The sequence below is a fragment of the Thamnophis sirtalis genome, unplaced genomic scaffold (genome assembly GCF_051295495.1).
Source record: "Thamnophis sirtalis isolate CommonGarterSnake01/CBP01778 unplaced genomic scaffold, rThaSir2_p1.2 scaffold_4, whole genome shotgun sequence".
NCBI lineage: Eukaryota > Metazoa > Chordata > Lepidosauria > Squamata > Natricidae > Thamnophis > Thamnophis sirtalis.
This window is the reverse complement of record NW_028261384.1, coordinates 21,473,866-21,494,413: the sequence shown is the minus strand read 5'-3', so window position 1 is coordinate 21,494,413 and position 20,548 is coordinate 21,473,866. Positions and strand designations below refer to the sequence as shown.

The following is a 20,548-nucleotide window of genomic DNA, read 5'->3' as shown; positions in this document are numbered from 1 at the left end:
AGAGGAAAAGGAGCATGTCCATATCAACCTGAAGCAGTCCCATTCTGACCCCAGCCACTACTCATCACCTGACTTTGCCTTGGATATAATATAATTCTCTATCACCACCAGTACAGCTAAGAACAATTCAAGTATATCTCATTCATGAGTTGGACATGACATATCAGAGGGAAATGGCCGAAAAAAACAGGCTTCCAGGGCATCTTTTTGTCTCAATCAGATGTAGGTAGAGAAAAACCTGGAAAAATATATTTGACTATAGAAGGAAAATAAAGTTGTGGAAGTCTACAGAAATATGAATTGGCTTTTTTTTGTTTTTGCTCTAACGCACTTCATAAATGATAGCTGTGAAATGCTTTCAATTGCTAGGATTTCTACCACATTTTTTCTTCACTAGAACATCTCCTGATGCATTTCCATGCCAAGATAAACATCATCCACTGGATTTTCAAATGTCAGCATAGCTTTAAAGAGAGAAGAGCCTCTGAAGGGACAGGGAGGCAGAAAAAGCAACTTTTCATTTTCCTGGGCCTGGAAATGCCCTTTTAAGTATAAAGGTTCCCCTTCCACATATGTGCTAGTCATTCCCGACTCTAAGGGGCGGTGCTCATCTCCGTTTCAAAGCCAAAGAGCCAGCGCTGTCCAAAGACATTTCGGTGGTCATGTGACCAGCATGACTAAACACCAAAGGTGCACAGAACGCTGTTACCTTCCCACCAAAGGTGGTTCATATTTTTCTAATTGCAATTTTTACGTGCTTTCGAACTGCTAGGTTGGCAGAAGCTGGGTCAAGTAACGGGAGATCATTCCATTCCGCGGCGCTAGGGATTCAAACTGCCGACCTTTCTGATCAACAAACTCAGCGTCTTAACCACTGAGCCATCCCTACCTTTTAAGTAAACCTCAATTTAAGACCGATCACTTCTCCATGATGGAGGTATTTACATACCCAAATGGGATGGATATGGGAAAAACCATAAGTTATGAAGACATTTTGAATGAGATGGGGGAACTGAAAAACGAACAGGAATTGAATAGACAAGGGAGAGACCTAACATGGTGGCCACATGTACAAATACAACCTAGATATCAAAAAGACGCTAAAATATATGTTTGGTTTTTTTACAAAGAACCAACAGAACTGGATCTAATTTTAATAGGACCGGAGAAGAAACTAATTAAAAAATTATATAATTATTTATTGAGTAGTATAATGGAAGAAGAGCAAGTAAAGGAAACAATGATAGCATGGGCCAAAAACTTTGGACACTCTATAGAATTGGATAAATGGCAAAAATTATGGGATAGAAACTATAAATTAACAATGCATATAAAGAAAATTTGTATAAAATGTTTTATAGATAGCACTTCCTTCCAGCAAGATTAGCCAGGATGTTTAAAGATATGTCCACCAAGTGTTGGAAGTGCAACCAGATCCTGGGTTTGTACTACCACATGATGGACGTGTCCAAAAGCAAAAAAATATTGGACAAAAATACATACCTGGATAGAAAAAATGATAAAGGAACATATAGATATAAAACCGGAAATATTTCTGTTGGGTATTATGCCTGAAAAATTCAGTAGGAGGTGTGTGTATTTAACAGAACATGTGTTAACAGCAGCCAGAATCTTGTTTGCACAACATTGGAAGGACAAGGAGATCCCTACACAAGAGAAGATAATTTTAAAAATCTTAGTATGTGCAGAAATGAGTAGACTAACTCTCAAAATTAAAGAAAAGGAAGACACTGAATATTTTGAGATATGGGACTTGTTCTATCGATGGTTAAATAAGAGAAACAGAAGTTAGAACTTTTAAAACCAAGAGAAAGATTATTTGTATCATTATGGTTGATTACTGTAAGCTATTATTAATTCTAATTAGTAGTAATAATTAATATGTATTAATATTATGAAGGAAAAACACTGTTACTATAAGATTATCGCTAGAGAATAGCATTACTATCATGATATGGAATATTGTTTAAAGGAATTGTAACCAGACAACACACTGTCTATATGGATATTGAATATGTTGCTCTTTCTATTAATAACAACAATAACAATAATAATGACCAATCACTTAATTACCTATTTTCAAAGTTATGATGGCTGCACTTGTACCCCATGATCACATGACCACATTTTAGATTCTTGACAACCAGTCTGCATTGGTGGCAATTTGCACATACAGTCATCATGTGACTGCAATTGCAATCTTTTTTGCCGGTTTTATGCTATTTACTTCCAGATTCCAGCAACAACAATTGGGGGAAATGGATTAACTTAATGACTAAAGCATTTGCTTAACATGTGATGGCTCAGCTTACGACTATAATGATTTACAACCCTAATTCCAGGCTCTATTGCAGTAAAAAGTCAAGGAAAACCTCTACTCTAGAGCAGAATTGTACATTTGGAGTTTTGGGATAAATTTCAGGAAATGAAGTTATTTAGGATAACAACATTACAATGATAGGTGCCACCTTCCACCCCCATGCCAAATATTACTGAATTTTGAACAGAGACCTTTCATGCAGTTAAACTCCTTTGCCAGTATCTGCCTAAACCTAATGATCCAGAGCAACTCAATGCCCTCCAGGAATGCTGGATGTTTAGAACTTTAACCAGGAGGTCCCAAAGGTCAGACAAAGTAATTCTTCCAGATGAGAGAGAGAGAGAGCGAGAGAGAGGACAGGGCGATTCCAACTTCAGTGTTTCTGCTTTTGTAATCTGTTATTCGTGAATACAAAACTTCCACTGCACACTTTATGCTATGCCATAATGTGGTTTGATCTGATTTTGGCCTAGTATTCTATGTAAAACTACCCAATAATGTTTGTAAAGTTTGTTTTGTCAGGTGTAAAAATATCATAGTTCAGTAAATATTAAAAAAAAACGGCTGGGCAAGTCATAGCATGACTCCAGAATTTGTCTAATTAAAATAGAAAACATATTCCTCCATTTTCAGAATGTTTAATCCTGATTGCATCACTCTATTCTTTTCAAGTAATTACAGTGTAAAAGTATGGAAAAAGTCATAATGTTTGTTAATGGCAATCCTGTACAACTGTGGAAACTTGTAGACTTCCAAACCAACAATAGGCTTGCAAACCTCTGACCATTGACTACATCCAGTAAGAAGTAGTCACCCCAATTTTCCTCTGCTTACAAGATTCCTGAATTTAATGGAACTTGCTTCAGAGCAGTCATAGGATTGCAATGCATGGGACCCATTTAGCATTTAATTCATTCCATTTCCACATAACATATTATCCTTAAAACATTTTCAACTTTATTATTTCCCACTGCAGATGAATGTATTAATAAAAGATAAATTGGATATACCTTGTCTCTAAGGTGCAGAAATTCAAGTCATTTTCAGTAAGTAAATAATCTCCAAATAACCTTAAAAGAAGCTGGAGTTATCCTGAATATAGTTTATACTGCACAATATAAGGATTAGTGTCAGGTTTCTGAAAGATGCCCTAATTGATTCATGTGCCTCGAGCCAAGTTAACTTACGTTTGATATCCTGATGAATAACTCTCTTTGAGTGAAGAAACTCAAGTCCTTTGAGAATATGTTTGGCCAGCCAGATGACTTCAAATTCTCTCAAAGGCCCACAACTTTCTATCTTTTCTAGGACAGAGCCTCCTTCCCCTGCCTCCATAAAGAGATGGATTGTCTCATCCCATAAGATGGCTCCATAAAGTTCAGCAATATTTTCATGGCGAAAACAGGCTTGGATTTCAACATCTGATGGCTTGAACTGCTCCACAGGAACCTATGATGCCAAACACAAGCTGATTAAATTATACTGTCGAAGCAAAGATAATTCTGCTAGAATGCCTGCAAAGCTTAATTTGATGGTCTATATTGTGGAGTACTACCCCTTGTTAACATAATAATCTGGAAATCTAAAATTATTAATTTTTTTAAAAGTCAAGAAAATAGATCCAGAAAATTTTTCAACCCAACCTTCCTTTCTGGAGTCCCAAGGAAAAACTAGGGCTTCTTTTCATGTTGGGGAAGCAAACAGACCCCAAACCAATTCAGCATATTTAGCTAGAAAGTGGAGGAAGAATTTCCCTTTCTCCTTTCTTAATAATAGTCAAGAGAAAGCCCAGCTTTCTTTGATGTTTATTCATCTTCTTAATAACTTTGCCAGAGAATGGAGGAATGTCTACAGTATTTCCCTGAAAATAAGACTGGGTCTTAAATGAATTTTTGCTCCAAAAGACACATTGAGGCTTATTTTCTGGTTAGGTCTTGCTTTTTGGGAAATACAGTACTAAATGCATCCGTCTAGTTGACGATCTTAACTGGGTCTTATTTTCAAGGTAGGGCTTATATTATGAGCATCCTGAAAAATCATCCTAGGGCTTATTTTTCCAGTTAGATCTTATTTTGGGGAAAACAGGGTATCATGAAGAGGAGGATGACAAATCCCTAAACGCGAATAAGTAATAACTAACACACATTCCCATATGCATATATGTTTGTAGCATTATATTATATTACATCAGTATGAACATGTTGCACTGGCTCTGCAAGTCTATCATATTAAACCTAGTTGTGGTGTTATGTTGCGTTCAGAAGTCTGACAGCCCACGGATGAAAGCTATTTTTCAGCCTATTCATTTGGCTGCCTATGCTTCTATATCTCCTGTCGATGGTAGGAGAGTCAAGAAGTGCTGACCAGGATGTGAATCATTCCTGAAGATTTTCCTCACTCTGTAGCGGGAGCGGGTTCTAGTGATTTTGTCCAGTGGTGTCAGGGGCCAGCCCATAATTTTTTGTGCTGTGCTCATCACCCTCTGTAATGTCTTTTAAATCATATGCATGCCAACCTCAGTATAAATATCTACATAGGCAGAAGCTTCCTATCCTTTTTTATGATACTATGTTCCATCCCAACCCAAAGGGCATTAAGCTTTGACTGACTCATTCTTCTAGTGCTATTCTATATATTCTCCATAGATCTCTCATTGGCAAACCAAGACTATTCAAGTGATGTTCTATTTTATCCTGACTTAATTAGTTTCAGCATAGTTATCCACCTTGATGGTTGTTAACCATAATTACATGTATTTATTTATTAAATTTATACAGCCACCCATCTCATATATGTGATACTTCAGCCTTTGTTGATGAAGTATACATGGAATTCCTTCCAAAGAAGAAGAGAACTGGTTATGTCCTTATGTCCTACTTAGACTAAGTTTCAAAACTTGAGTCTACCATATGCATGTAAGTGTATAGTAAGTACATTTACAAAATGCTGATTTCTATCATAAAGCTCTCATTTATTTCAGCATTATAGGGAAGGCCTACATGTCAGAGGCATTACCAAAGAAATCTTACCAGTTTGCAAGCCATCCGCTTTTTGGTTTCTGTATCTTGTGCCAAGTATACTTTCCCAAAAGCTCCCCGTGGAATGAAGTCAGTCCCAATATTTCTGTATGTGAGCTTCCAAGGAAATAGAAGCACGTCCGAATCAATCTTATAGCGTCCATTTTTCGGTTTGATCTATGTAAAGATATTTGAGATAAAGGAGAAAGTCAAAACACAATACACATTCACCACCTTTTTATTCTGAAAATATGAATGTGTTTACTGGAATACACACACACATACACACATTAATCTATATGCACCAACCATCTACCTTTACCTTGCAATGCCTTTTCTGAGGTCTTATATTTTTCCCGAGATCTTTCTGTTGCAAATTACTAGGGCCTGCATCTATAAACTAGTATGTGGGAAAGACCTTGGGAGAATGGGTAATAGCAATAGCAATAGCAGTTAGACTTATATACCGCTTCATAGGGCTTTCAGCCCTCTCTAAGCGGTTTACAGAGTCAGCATATTGCCCCCAACAATCCGGGTCCTCATTTTACCCACCTCGGAAGGATGGAAGGCTGAGTCAACCTTGAGCAGGTGAGATTTGAACAGCCGAACTGCAGAACTGCAGTCAGCTGAAGTAGCCTGCAGTGCTGCATTTAACCACTGCGCCACTTCGGCTGCTGCCAAGGGAATGGAAATCTGAGAAACAACATAGCCTGCCACTGGATTCAGACGTGTAGGATATTGTCCTCAGAGGGCAAACCAGATAGGAATCATGACCTGATGAACTAATTCTACTTTGTTGTAAAGCTACATGGACAGAATCTTACAAGTCTGAAAGTACAATCTGTTCCCACCTCCTTTAGCATCTGAGAAACTACGCATGTCTCTTCTGAGTCTCTCGCCCAGCCAATTATCCAATTACAGGTTATGCTGTGTCTTATCTAACTGTACCTTTTTGCCCAGTCTCCCAAGGTCACATACCTTTAGAGAGTCTTAATAGGTAACAGCAGTTAATTAACTATGGCTGATTTCAGAAGCTAAGCAAGATCAACTCTGGAATGTGTCTAGTTAAGAGACCATTGGGACACCTATGGCTGATAGATACATACTGTAGAGAAGGAGTTAAATGAATACCAAAACGAGCCAGGAGTGAATTACTTATAAAATACTGCTAGGAAAAATACATGGATATGTACATAAAAATTACCAGATCTGAAGCTTGATTTTCAAAGCATTTTTTACCTGTATCTAGGACAGAATGTAGGTATTCCCAAGCAATACCTTTAAGATGACAGCTGCTCTAAACTACAGCTCTTTCTCTAACAGAACATTGCTGATGTTCTACCTTTCAGAACATAGCAGTTCCATGACCATAGTAGTCTTTATATAGAACATTAAAATGGGAACAGCATGTGAAGTACTCAATTAATCTTGGAAATATTTATAATTCCAAGTGGTGATTAGCCTTGCATAAAGCATTAAGTTGCAATTAATTGTCTGGCACAACAGCTTGATTGACAGCCTAATCAGCAGGCTTGTATAAGGAGTCCTCTTAGTAATTTATTGGATAATTCTGGCTATCTCCTAACCTTTTGCTCTATAGAATTGTGAGTTTGGCTCTGAGAGCAAATACAAGGTATTCTATCTTCAAAGGTTATATTAGGAGGTTGGAAGAGGAGTAGAAACTATTTTCTTCTCAGAATAGGTGATGCAGAAGAAATTTGAAATCTAATTATTCATCCACTACAAAGAATGAATGGTTCTTTCAAAGTACAAGGATTTTATTTTAACAAGGTAAAATTCTGCAAAGGAAAATTAATCAAGAGAAAACTATCAAAATACCTGGGGTGAGTTCAAGTATAGCAAATAGATTACTATATTTAAGCCTAGCTTCATCTGCCCTAAAATAGTGGGATTTCAACTGCCTCTACAGAGATTAATCTGTATTATGGAAGTTTAATTGAGTTTGAGGCCATGATTGAATTGGCACAACAAGCAAAGCTGAAGTTGAAAAACAGAATGGAGAATGAGTTGGCAAGACATCATATGGTATGCTATCTGATTGTAAAACCTTATGAAAAGACCTGAACATATGAAAAACAACACTAACAAGCTGATTAGCTTAATCCAATGGTTTCTCACAACTGCTGCCTACCATTTGATTTTAATCTAAGGCTACTATAAACTGTGGTTTATAACCTAGTCTAGTGAAGAGAAGGGCCAGGGGAGACAGGATAGCAGTGTTCCAATATTTGAGGGGCTGTCAGAGAGAGGAAGGGGTCAAACTAGTTTACAAAGTACCTGAAGGCTTGACAAGGAATAATGAATGAAAACAGACCAAGGAGCAGTTCAACTTAGAAATACGGAGGAATCTTCTGACAGAACAATCAACCAATGGAATAGCTTGCTTCGGAGGTTGTGGGGGCTTCATTACTTGATACTTTCAAGAAGAAATTGGACTGCCATTTGTCAGAAATGGTGTAGTGTTCTTGCTTAGCAGGGAGGTTGGATTAGATGACCTACAAGGTCCCTTCCATCTCTGTTAATTTGAAGCACCTAACCCCACTTTTTCTCATCTTAAAAAAAAAAACCTGACAGAAATAAAAGGGCAACCTCTCTTCATGAGAAGTGACAAGAAGCTTGAAGATCCCGTTTTCCTGGTCTTAATTTCAACCTGTTATGTTTTTTGTCAAAAAATACCTTATTTTCTAGTCCTCATGGTTGCAAATAGCAACTGTGAGCAAGGATTGATAAAACAACCACCATAAATATGGACTGACAAATATGTGTTTCATGGAGACATGATAGACAACTGCATAATTTTAATACTGTTTTTTATATTTATCTTTTTACCATTGTATGCGGTTTACAGTCATTTTATTGGTTGAGATGGCCGGTATATTAATAAATACATTTAATGCTCAGAATTTAGATTTTTGTCTCACTCTGTATTTTTACATGAGATTTTCAATTCCATCATGGTTGAGATTTAAAGTTGGGGAATGGACAAAAGCTGCCATTGGGGAGATGGGTGGCTGTAATAGATAGATAGATGGCTGGATGGCTGGATGGATGCATGGATGGACTGGAAGTAGAGACAGAGATAGATATAGACAGACAAACAGAAAGAAAGAGACAGGCAGAATATTTGGAAGACAGCTCCAATCTAATTTCATATAAGGTGTCACAGGGTGCTAAATGTATACTTCCTAGAAAGGGGCAAACTATCTATTTTAGTTTTGCGTTCATAGCTGCAACTCTCTTTTTAAGAAAGTGACTCGATTTATACAATAAGGTCTCACTCAACAAGCTAAATGCCTGGCAACTTCATTGGCACATTAATGTCAAATTTTGGCCACTAAATGGAAGGCTGTGCAATTGCCTCCTTTTGACTGCTCAGCCTAACCTACAACCTGGGATTCCCTCATGACCTCCCAAGTAATAATCAAGTCCAACCCTGCTTAGCTATTTGAAAGAAGTCAAGCTCAGCTAGGTGCTAATAACAGTATTGCACTCCGAGATTTGTTCATTATAGTTGCAAACAGAAACTTAAATCCAAGCTAAAGACTCTGCTTGCAGAAACCATAGCTCAGGCCAAGATTCATTTTGCTGTACCATGTAATTTTCTCCTGGAGCTTTAAGTGGTATTTCCCCTCTCTTTTCAGGGTTTTCCCGGTAACTCTGGGCCTCACAAGGAAATGAGAAAAAAAAATTGCAAGAGGACCAAGATCACTCAAGTAATATGCAGTAGTTCAATACCTTCACCCTCTCACCATTTTTGAACTAAATAAATATCTAACTTCCATATTCAGATATTATACACCCTGATAAGAGTATAGGAATGTCTATGGACAGCAATGGCTGGTCAGCAAATTCTTATCAGACAGACCTGTGAAGACTCCAAAAACCAGCCACAAAACCCACAGCTTTCAGCCAAGTTCCATATGAAATACATTCATGCAGAATAGCTGGTGAAGGTTTTAGAAAACACACACCATGTTCAATATGATTCCAGATTCTTGTCTCCTGTGCTGGCACAACTGCTTTGCGGTGTTTGACACCTGATTGGCAAATGCAAGCAGGTCTTCCACTGTCCCATACTTGACACACGAAAGCAAAGAAACTTCCCTTCGACTGAACAGCAAAGATTCAGTCCGTTCCTCATTTTTGTTCTTTTCTGGGTGCAGAGCAATGAGGCTGTCTTTGTAAATTGTCAGGTCACCTTTGGGATAAAGGTTCTCCATGATGTCAATTACTTCGGACATATTTAAATCTGTCAGCAGTAAGTCAAATTCTTCCTTATTTTCACTACCAGTGCTCATATACTCCATCACTGTATGTTCTCTTCCTCTTATTCTACCTAAAAAAAAAAAGGAATAATATTTTATGGTTGGTTAAGAAATTGCAACAGAGGAAATACTACAACAGAAATATGAAAGGGCAGCTTACGCATCTCTACATTTAAGAAGTGGGGGGAAAAGCAGAACTGTGCAATCTACTTAATCATAAAATGCAAACCAACACATTCTAAAGGCCTAATTGTACCCTGTGTAGTTGGAGAAAGTTCACTGTAAGCAGAGGCATGTCAAATAAGCATTGATATTAGCTCTTCCTCCTCCAGATGTGCCAAATGTTAACTCTTGTTCCCGGTTACCAAAGTCAAATAGGGCTGAAGACTAGTAGAGCCAAAGCTTAATACATCTTTAGAGCAAAAGAATGCTGAAGGTCAATGGATGAAGAGGGTCTGACTTAGAGCAATGTGTGTTAGCAGGGGGTCTAATCCAGAGTTGCATATGCCTAAGTACCTCTGAATTCATGGGAATCTCTAAGTCGTCTGTACATTAGGCAACCACTGGTTTTGAAAGGAGTTTAATATATCCTTTTCCAGCGGATAATCAAAAATACATTTAAGTGCTAATATTATCAACCCTGTTAAAGCAGAATGTGCTCACTGAAATCTAATGCAAAGGTGGGGAACAGTGGCTGTTCTGTTAATACTGAACTATATTTCCCAGTGTCTATCACCTTTAGGCTATTCTGACTGGAACTGTTGGGAATTACATTTTCAGCAAACCTTGTAGAACTATGATTCTTATCCTTGAAATGGAAGGCCAGTGATATTTTCCAATATGTTGAAGCGTAGTAACTATTTGAATTGATTATGAGTCATCAAGTAGCTGTCAACTCCTGTGGCCCATATAGACTGATTGTAGTCTTTAAGGTCTTCGGGTGATACTACTTGAACCCATGTTTTCAACAGTTCTTTGCGTGCAGAAGGTCACCACTCTGGGTGATCCAACTATCAACTACTAAACAAGGGCAGGGTGTAGGGAGGAAGGGAGGGGGGGGGAAGAGAAAGTGAGACATCTGGTGTGGCAGAAAACTTAATTCTGCAATTTTCTGGCTTAACCTATCTTGCTGCTTCTGCAAAATGAGCAGCACTAACCTGAGGAAATTTTGCTTTGGTCTTCTCCGTACCACATTTATTTCCCATGTTTGAATTTTATCCACCGATAGCTGCCAAGGCTGAATGGAACCATATCTGCTCAAGATCCAAGTAGTCCCAAAGAAATCCCAGGACTTCTTTTACTCATAGGCTGAAATGTGTCTGTTGCAATCAATGGATTAACCCGCTCAGCTGATCCACAAAAAAAAGTGGACCCTGCAATTTCAGGAAAAACATTATGGCACCATCTAGAAATCAGATGATTGTGAGTTTGAGTCCACCTTAGGCATGGAAACTGGGTAACTTTCTCAGCCTGTACAGTAGGCCTGGGTTAATCAACTTCTGTCACAAACAATGGATCAACACTTTACTAATCTGGCAAAAAAAAAAAACCCAGCAATTGTGAAAAATAACGTAGGAAGGAAATAAAAATTCTAGCTTCCCTGTTTTTTTCCAGTAATTTAGTGCAGAAACCCTCTCCATGGGGAAAACTGGGAATACTGCATAAAACAGCAGAGACTGGAGGATATGAGTGTTAGAGATGATATACTTCATTGCCATAGGAAAGTTCCAAAAAATTTCTACATTACTGTACAATGATATCATAAAGTTAACTTTCCTTTTACATTGTTTCTAATTTACTTTTTTTTCTCTGTGCATATTTTTGACATAGTTTCAGTACAAAGCTGGGGAAGGGAAGGGAACTTACAGGAATCCAAAATTGACATGTCAACTAAAATCACTTCCCAGTGCTCAATCAGAAGAAGAAACCTTCCTATTCATAAGAGGGCTCCCTTAAAAACCTGGACAAACAAGGATTGCATTATTTTAGATAATTAGATCACTGGAAATCCCCGAGGTATTCTTTATAGACAATGCACTCTCTCTCAATATATATATCAAATCACAGTAAGGGTATGGCTAGCTGATGAGAGCTAAATAGCTTGAAATAGATCTATACTAGTCTCCCTTTATTTATTTATCAGCACAAATAAAAGAACATATATATATACGTTCACAACTGGCTTGTAAAAACATATTTATTTTCAGATTTTATATTAAAAACCACATATTAAGCAAAGATTTTTCCAATGTACTGTTATTGAATTTGATGTTGTAAGAAGAAAAACCTCTCTTCTGAAGAACTGTAAGGTAAAGATAACAAGATTCCCCTCACACATATGTGCTAGTCGTTCCCAACTCTAGAGGGTGGTGCTCATCTCTGTTTCAAAGCCAAAGAGCCAACATTATCCAAAGACTTCTTGGTGGTCATGTGGCCAGCATGACCAAACACCGAAGGCGCACGGAACACTGTTACCCTCCCACCAAAAGTGGTTCCTATTTTTCTACTTGCATTTCTTATGTGCATTCCAGCTAATAGGTTGGCAGACTAGTAATGGGAGCTCACTCCATTACGCAGCGATAGGGATTCAAAGCACCGAACTGCCAACCTTTCTGATCAGCAAGCTCAACATCTTAGCCACTGTGCACATACTGTACCATTGTACTAAAATTATTTATTATTTGGCAACTGAGAAAGAAAAAGAAAATTCAAGAGGAAAGGAGGGCTCAGCCAATATAATAAATTCATCTTACCTACTTGGGACTTTTAGACCTGATCAAGGACAAAGATCTTTCTCTGAAATCGCTCTCCTTTTCCTTATTCCATCTACATCTAAACCTACCTAGACCTACTTTTCCTCATGCTGACAGGCAGGTTTCCCCTTGACTCACCTGTCCCACCCGACAGAATCTTGATTATCCATATCTGCGATGGAAGGATGAAAGAGTGGACAGCGACACGACAGGCAGGAAATATGGGTCAACTCCTCCCAAGGCTAAGTGACATCTGATCAGCTGAAGCTGTCAGGCAATGTAGCGTGCGGAGCTGCAACTTTGGGTCCAAGATTTTTATCTTTCTGCTGGCAGGTAGCCTTTGGGCCAAGGCTTTTATATAGCATCAGTAGAAAGCACATTTGCCAATTCAGTCTTAAGAATTCTGTCTCTTCTGTGATGACTAAGAACTGCCAATCAGCTTTGCCCCAAATGTGAAGAGGATCACACCTCCAAGAATCAGGCAGAAAATAGAATCCCTTATGCCACCAGGCTCGAAATTCGGGCTTGGGCAACCTGGAACTACGCTGCCTACAGTCTGACCTAAGCGTAGTATATAAAATCGATTGCTACAATGTCCTACCTGTCAACGACTACTTTAGCTTCAACCTCAATAATACAAAGGCAAACAATCGATACAAACTCAAGGTTAACCGCTCCAAACTTGACTGCAGAAAATAGGCCTTCGGCAACAGAGTGCCCAATGCCTGGAATCTTCTATCTGACTCCGTTATTACATCCTCTAACCCTCAGTTTCAACCTCAAACTGTCTACCGCGGACCTCACCCCATTCCTATACAAAGGGGCATAAGCGTACATGCCTATCATTTATTTGTATTCATTTCTTTTGTTCTGGTCCATGTTCATATTTATATCTGTTATCTCGTACATGTTTGACAAACTAAATAAAACAAAACAAAATAAAATAAAATGTCCTCCATTGGGTTTTTTCACATGGATGTTCTCTATCTGTATACTGATGGACTTTGTGCCATTCTTTTAAATTTGCTGCAACTGTCATAGTGGAATTCCTACTACAGACTCAAACCCTAGACCCGGGATGGCGAACCTATGGCACGCCTGCCACAGGTAGCACGCGGAGCCATTTGTCAGGGCATGCGAAGCGTTGTCCTGTCAGTTGGCCAGTGCGCATGCGCGCGCTTGGCCAGCTGAATTAAGGCTTTTTAAAAGCCATTTTTCACGCTCCCAAGGCTCCAGGGGCTTTGTAGGAGCCTGGGGAGGGCAAAAAGAGACCCCCCCCGAGGCCCTCTGGAAGCTTCAGGAGCTTCCCTGAAGCCTCCGGAGCGCAAAAAACCGACCCCATTGGCAAACTGGAAGTTTGGTTTAAGCCCTCCGGAGGTTTCAGAGGCCTTCCTTGAAGGCTCAGGAGGACTAAAAACGGCCATATGAGCAAACCAGAAGTCCATTCTCAAACTTCCAGTTTGCCCATAGGGTCAGGTTTTTTTGCGCTCCAGAGGCTTCAGGGAAGCTGCTGAAGCCTCCATAGGGCCTCCTAGGGGGCAGGACAGGCTGTTTTCTCCCTCCTCAGGCTCCTATAAAGCCTCTGGAACCTGGGGAGGGTAAAAAAAGCATGCAAAAAATGAAGGAAGCACCTGTCATGCGCGCATGCGCACTAGGGGGTGTCGCACATCATAATATGGGTGTGGCATGCTCACGCACAAACCCCCTGTGCACCCCCCACTTATGGAACATGAGCCAAAAAAGTTTCGCCATCACTGCCCTAGACAAAACTAAATGCACGAACCCACCGTCCTAATGAAGTCTGGCTGTCACAGAAAGGATTGCCAGATAACTGAAAAGGACAAGGAAGATAATTGTAAATGACAAATGGGGAAAAAAGGAAGACACACTAATTGTTTAAATTTCTTGGCATCCATGACCAACACTACAGTGAAACACTGCAAAAAAAAAATAGGCTTACAGGTATGTGAAATGATTGTATCCAATATCAGAAAGACGGGTTTTTCAACTGCAATATTTTTCCAATAAATCTTTCTTTTCAAGAACATATGCTATCAATAATACTGAATTGATCACAATAAAAAAAACATGATGAGAGCAGCCCAATTTTTTCAAAGAAGCTGAAGACATTTTTAAAAAACCCTGGACAATATTTGATTTTAAGGCTATACGTGCTGAACAAAATACACGAGAGGAAAAGGAAATGTTTCTCTTTTTACTGGACATCTGGTAAGCCTATTCCCAGGTAGAATCAAGGTGGCTGCTAGTCTCCAAATTGAAATATACTTTTTTCTAGTGTTGCATGTATTTTTTTAAAAAGATATCACTCTATAGCGACTTAAAATCCAATCTCAGTTTCACCAGTCTATTTTTTTTTAAAAAAAAGCACTCCTGTGTTGGCAATTATTTCTGGAGATATAGGCTTTGAAAGGTTTTCTCTTTCATCAAGAACAGTCATTATTTCCCCAATAATCAGAAAAAGTCTCTCGTAATTCCAACATATAATCTTTAGTCAGAGTTTCAACCAATCAAAGGACTTTCAGCAGCAGTTCTTGGATTTTGTTTTCCTCCCTAATAGATTCTCCAGGACAGAAGTACAATGGTAACTGATACGAAATGGTACGATGCTTGAAATAGAAGAAAAAGATCAATTGGGACTTGATAAACTAGCAGGGCAATGATGAAAAAAAAATCCTGACAAAAGGAAACAGGAGATTATATTCATTATAAGTTCAAGAGAAGGGTCATAGAAAATCTTTTACATGTTCAATATCTATTAAGAACCACTGGGTTTTTATAGGAAATCTGGACCCGAGCAAGTACTGATCAAACCCCAAACAGATATCTCAATACCAAGTGCTTGGAAGTCTTGTTATTTACAAAATCCCTAAAATGTTGACACTCCAAAAAGCATAACATTATTATCCTAGTTTAACAAGGTATATGCTCTGTGTGAATCTGCCCTTTTATAGGTAAGTTACAGTGGATTTCTCTGATGAAAAATATTCACTAATATTCAGTGATCCGTGGCTAGACAGGTGAAGGATCGTGGGAGGCAACCTACATGCCATCCATTGAGCACCTTTACAATGAATTCCAAACTCTACCCATACAAACCAGAGAAGATAAACATTGTTTATGCTTCCATGTGATCTTTAAATATCTCCATGCGAACCTTCTTGCAATTTCGAGATAATAATGAATACCTGCAGCCTCTGGAGATGAGAGCTTTGCATAGTTGACATCATTCTAATAGCTCCAAATGGGTGAGGCTGTGTTTTAGAATTAGTCTTCATTTAGCATGAGGAAGAACAGTGGATCACATTTGTATCGGAATAGAAAGCATTGAGGTTGGATCCTAAGAGCAAGGAATGCAACAGGGTAACCTAAGAAGTATTGTGCCCCTTCTGCTCCTTGTGTTTTATAAGAGCCCCTCCATCTGACAACAGGTAGCTTCTTAGGAATGGAGCAAAAGGGGGGGGGGGACAAGGAAATTTGGTTGTTAAGTGAAATGATTGCTAAGTGAAATAGCGATTGTGTCTTACTTCAGCTTTCGTTCACTGTGAAAACTGTATGTGGCGCCCCCATATGAGATGGGCGGTACACAAATCAAATCAAATAACAAACAAACAAACAAACAAACAAGAGGCTTGGTCACAAAATTTATTTATTTAAGAAAATCTATATGGTCACCCCAACTCATTCTCAATAGCTTCAGGTGATTAACTTACAAGAATAGGGCAAACAATAGATACAAACTCAAGGTGAACTGCTCCAAACTCGATTGCAGAAAATACGACTTCAGCAACAGAGCGGTCAGTGCCTGGAATGCTCTACCTGACTCTGTTGCTACATCGTAAAACCCCCACAGCTTCAACCTTAAACTGTCTACCATGGACCTCACCCCATTCCTAAGAGGTCCGTAAAGGGGGCGTGCATAAGTGCACCAACGTGCCTTCCATCCCTGTCTTACTGCCCCATTTACTTGTACTCATTCCTTGTTCATATCCATGTTTATACTTATACCTGTTATCTAGTACACGTTCGACAATTAATAAAATAAATACAAACATAACTTTTCATAATTATTCTACCTGCAAATCATTACTGAATGAGGCAAACACTAAATGAGAACTACCTCTACTCTTCCACTAAGAAACTACTAAGTAATTGTTACTTAATAATGTAAATTGGACCAGGAACTTGATTCTAAATGATGTGGTGATAAAAGCATGACTTACAAATGCAGTTCTGGCAATCCCGCAGTCCCACAGCTGCCATTTGTAATCTCCTGCCAGTTTCCCCATTGGCCTGTTTGTTGGAAGCTGGAAGGAGAGGTTGCAGTGTTCACATTACTGCAGGACATTATAGTGTTGTAAATGCAAGAATTTAGTTGTCAAACACCCAAATCACAATTATGCCATTCCCAAGATATTGTAACAGTCACAACTACAAGGAGCCATTGCAAGTCCTCCTCATTCAATGCTGGTTGTAATCTCAAACAGCCCCTGAATGAGTAGCCATTCAATAAGGACTGTACTTGCTGCAATTCCGTAGGCAACTATTTTCTTTCAAAGAATTTTGAAAACTGGCTGACTACAAGTATTTATTTTGAGTTTTATGGGGGGAGGGGTTATCTTTGCCCTCTAGGATTATTTTTGGTTTGGATTTTGTTCAGTTTTAGTGGCGTATTTTTTGGGGGAGTTGTTGCACAGAGTATTTTGGGATTGGGTCAGGTTATAAATCCCATAAATTAAGGAAACAAGCAATAAATATTTTTGTAGAGGTTCTGAGTTTTCTAGCTTCTCCGTCCTAAACTGCAGAGCTTAAAATTATAACAAAAAAGACTGACAAGATTATGATAATGATTAAGGCTTTTTGAACTACTTTGGAATATTTATTATGTAAGTTGTTTGTTTATATTATATTTAGTACTCTATTGTTTGCCTCATTGCTCCAGAATCACAAGGACACCAAGTGAAGACTGGAAAATCACCATCAGGATATAAACTCATAGAATTGTATTTTCCAAGCATTATCGTATCCTCATTCCTTAAATGCATTGTGTACAATGTATCTTCCTACAAAAAGGGGTTTGCTAGGCAATAGAGAGGATGTGATGCAGCCTATTCTAAAAAACTAGGATCTGTGACCCCTTAAATACGTGAATGGCAAACCTATGGCATGTGTGCCAGAGGTGGAATGCAGTGTCCTCTCTGTGGGCACACAAGCCATCACCCTAGTTCAGTCCTGTCGTGCATATGTGCACATCTCCTGCCAGCCAACTAATCTTCAGGTCTCTGCCACACATGCATGGAGAGCGGGGGCATGCAGGAGGCTCACATGCACGCATGGGGGGCCTGAGGCGGTGGGGTGCACGCATGGCATGCACGCATGCAGGCCTGTGCACATGCATGGGGCCCATGCATGCATTGCATTTTGGTGATTTGGGCACGCGCACTTTGGGTACTCGGTCCGGAAAAGGTTAGCCATCATTGCCTTAAATGATATGCGCTGAACGAAAGCTTATCGCAAGGATGCTTGTTGACAAATATCGGTGCACAACACCTTCCCTGATTAGGCATAATCTTGATATGTTGGACTACAACTCCCATAAATGTCTAGCCAGCGGGATGATACTAGATTAGGCAAATTTTTAAAAAAACCTAGATGAGGCAAATCTGCTTTACACTTCGGAACAGTCAAGAAGACATTGCCAAATAAAGTATACTAAAATGCTTGCCACAAAGAATGCATAAAATGTAGTGAGCAAGAAAAATCACAAAGGTGGCACCTCAATTAACTTTCCACTAACTGACCTGCAAAGTTATTAAGAAAGGCGTAAACCAAAATTCCTAGGGGCGGGGACACCCTATTTGTCTTAAGGTCCCCACTGAGTTGAAACATGACCTAATTCTGCAGCAAGTATTTTTCAGTGACATTTCTCCATGAGCCTGATTCATTCAACTCACGCCTTTCAGATCAACATGACAGGTGATTCAGGACTGTAGCATCCAGACAAACTTGAATGCTGGAGTGTCAGGCTAGCAGCCTGCTTTTGCCCACTCCACCCAAAATGCCAGGATGAGGGTTTTTCACAGGATGCCATTCGTCTTTCTTGCCTGGAATTACCAATACAAGAAGCCAGGAGTGTTCCAGCTGTCTACTTTTCTTGTCTTATTATTGCTTGGGGGGGGGGAACCATTAAAGTGGTTGGATGGCTACTGAGGTGCTTGTCAGTAAAACCCAACTCATCTTCTTTCTTTAGGGATTCAAGGTTCTTCATTCCACAAATGAATATGCAAATGATAAAGCAGAACAAGCAAGCCAATGCCATTCACCAACTTCCAACCTCAGCTATTCAAAACTTCTCTTTTAAATATTTAAGATTCTGCAAATAGAGTTAGACACATGTTTTTAGTTTTTCTGTCTGCTTTGGAGGACCCGGATTGTTGGGGGCAATATGCTGACTCTGTAAACTGCTTAGAGAGGGCTGAAAGCCCTATGAAACGATATATAAGTCTAACTGCTATTGCTATTGCTATATTGGAGAATAGCTGTTGAATTGCCTACCTACCTACCTACCTACCTACCTACCTACCTACCTACCTACCTCCTAATTCACATGGACATTGAGTGACATAAAAATCCCCGAACTGTAAAAACAATTAAACCATAAAATCGCACCGATAGCCCAGATTAAAATGATCTTAATGGTAAACACACATCACAACAGAGCTCCTCAAAATGCATTAAATGCATTAAACATTAACCTCCCGGGGATCAAAGTCAGGTTTTAAGACCTCTCAAGAACCTCAAAAAAGAAAGTATTAGTTGTGGAATTCTGACAACTGTAATCCACACTTCTTAAATTTAACAAAGTTGAGGCGCACAGCTCTAGTCTGTTCTCAGTTATCATCATGAAGACAAGCAATGCATCACGTTTCAATTCATTTTAATTGTTGTTAGCCACTCAGGGATAGGAATTTGAGATGGACAGCCATATAAATGAAAATAAAGATCAATGATAAGTTTGTCTTAGATTATCAGTGTCACAGAGAAGAGTGCTATGTGATGCTAGTATAAAGCCCTCGGCATATAGGAAATGGGGTTTGAACTATCATTAATTGTTGGTACACTGAAGAACCAATGCCTTCAACGGGCTTCTTCTTAAGTATGATTCACTGTGTCCCCCCCATTCTTTTCTCCCCTAGACACAATGACATTATCAACAGAATATCAGTGAATTTTGCCCATTTTACAACCTTTCTTGCCACAGTTAAGTTGAATCATTATAGATGTTCAAATTAGTGACATGTTTGTTAAAGGAAATCTGGCTTCTCCATTGACTTTGCTTGTCAGGAGGTTGTAGAAACTGATCACATGACCCTGGGATATTGCAACCATCATCAATGCATGCTAGTTGCCAAGTAACCAGATTTGGATCACATGACTGTGGAAAAGCTGCAATGATCTTAAATATGAAAAAGTCATAACTTACATTTTTACTGCTGTTTTAACTTCAAACTGTCACAAAACACATGGTTCTAAGTGAAGGCTACCTATGCAGAGTAAATCAGGCCCATAGGCCACTCACAATATTTTTTTTTCTCCCAGTTAATATATTACTGCAATTGAAAAAGTTCAGATGTCATGTGTCAAAAGCATGAGGAAATGTGTAGAAGAAAATAGGAACCATTTCAAACACTTAAGATAATGAGCTGTATATAGACCTGAATTTTGTTAAACTCTATATTTTATCAAATAGACTTGGGTTTTTTTTTTAAAAAAAGAGGGGGGTGAATGTTTTTTTCCCCCATGCCTCTTGCTTTTCACTAGTCAAATATAATTTCTGCATAGGCATATCCTGGATAATGTCAATTAAAAACAATAGGCAGACACTCAGGATGTTAGGAACATTCTTTGAATTTTTCGTGCATTTGAACAGGAAAGAAATTAACAAAATGAATGCCCCAATTCTGAGCAAGTATTATAAACATATTTTTAATCTGCAAAAAGCATTCTTTCTTAATTCAGTGATTTAAGGCATAATAATAATATTTAGGAAACTAAACAAATACTCTCCAGAGAATATTGTTGCTATGTACTTGCTGAAAACTTTGGAAGCTGGCATTCCATTGTCCCTCGAAG

The 20,548-nt window shown here is 38.8% G+C and overlaps 1 protein-coding gene across 1 annotated transcript in view; it reads right to left on the bottom strand.

The window, feature by feature from the left end:
- The window catches only part of MAP3K8 (mitogen-activated protein kinase kinase kinase 8), a 34,952-nt gene that overhangs the window by 13,241 nt on the left and 1,163 nt on the right, over positions 1–20,548 (bottom strand). Inside the window, exons 2-4 of the mRNA XM_014065723.2 lie at positions 9,351–9,715; positions 5,371–5,535; positions 3,529–3,790 (exon numbers count right to left, since the gene is read on the bottom strand). Of these exons, the coding sequence (XP_013921198.1) occupies positions 3,529–3,790; positions 5,371–5,535; positions 9,351–9,686 (763 nt within the window). The 5' untranslated portion in view covers positions 9,687–9,715. The remainder of the gene's footprint in view (positions 1–3,528; positions 3,791–5,370; positions 5,536–9,350; positions 9,716–20,548) is intronic.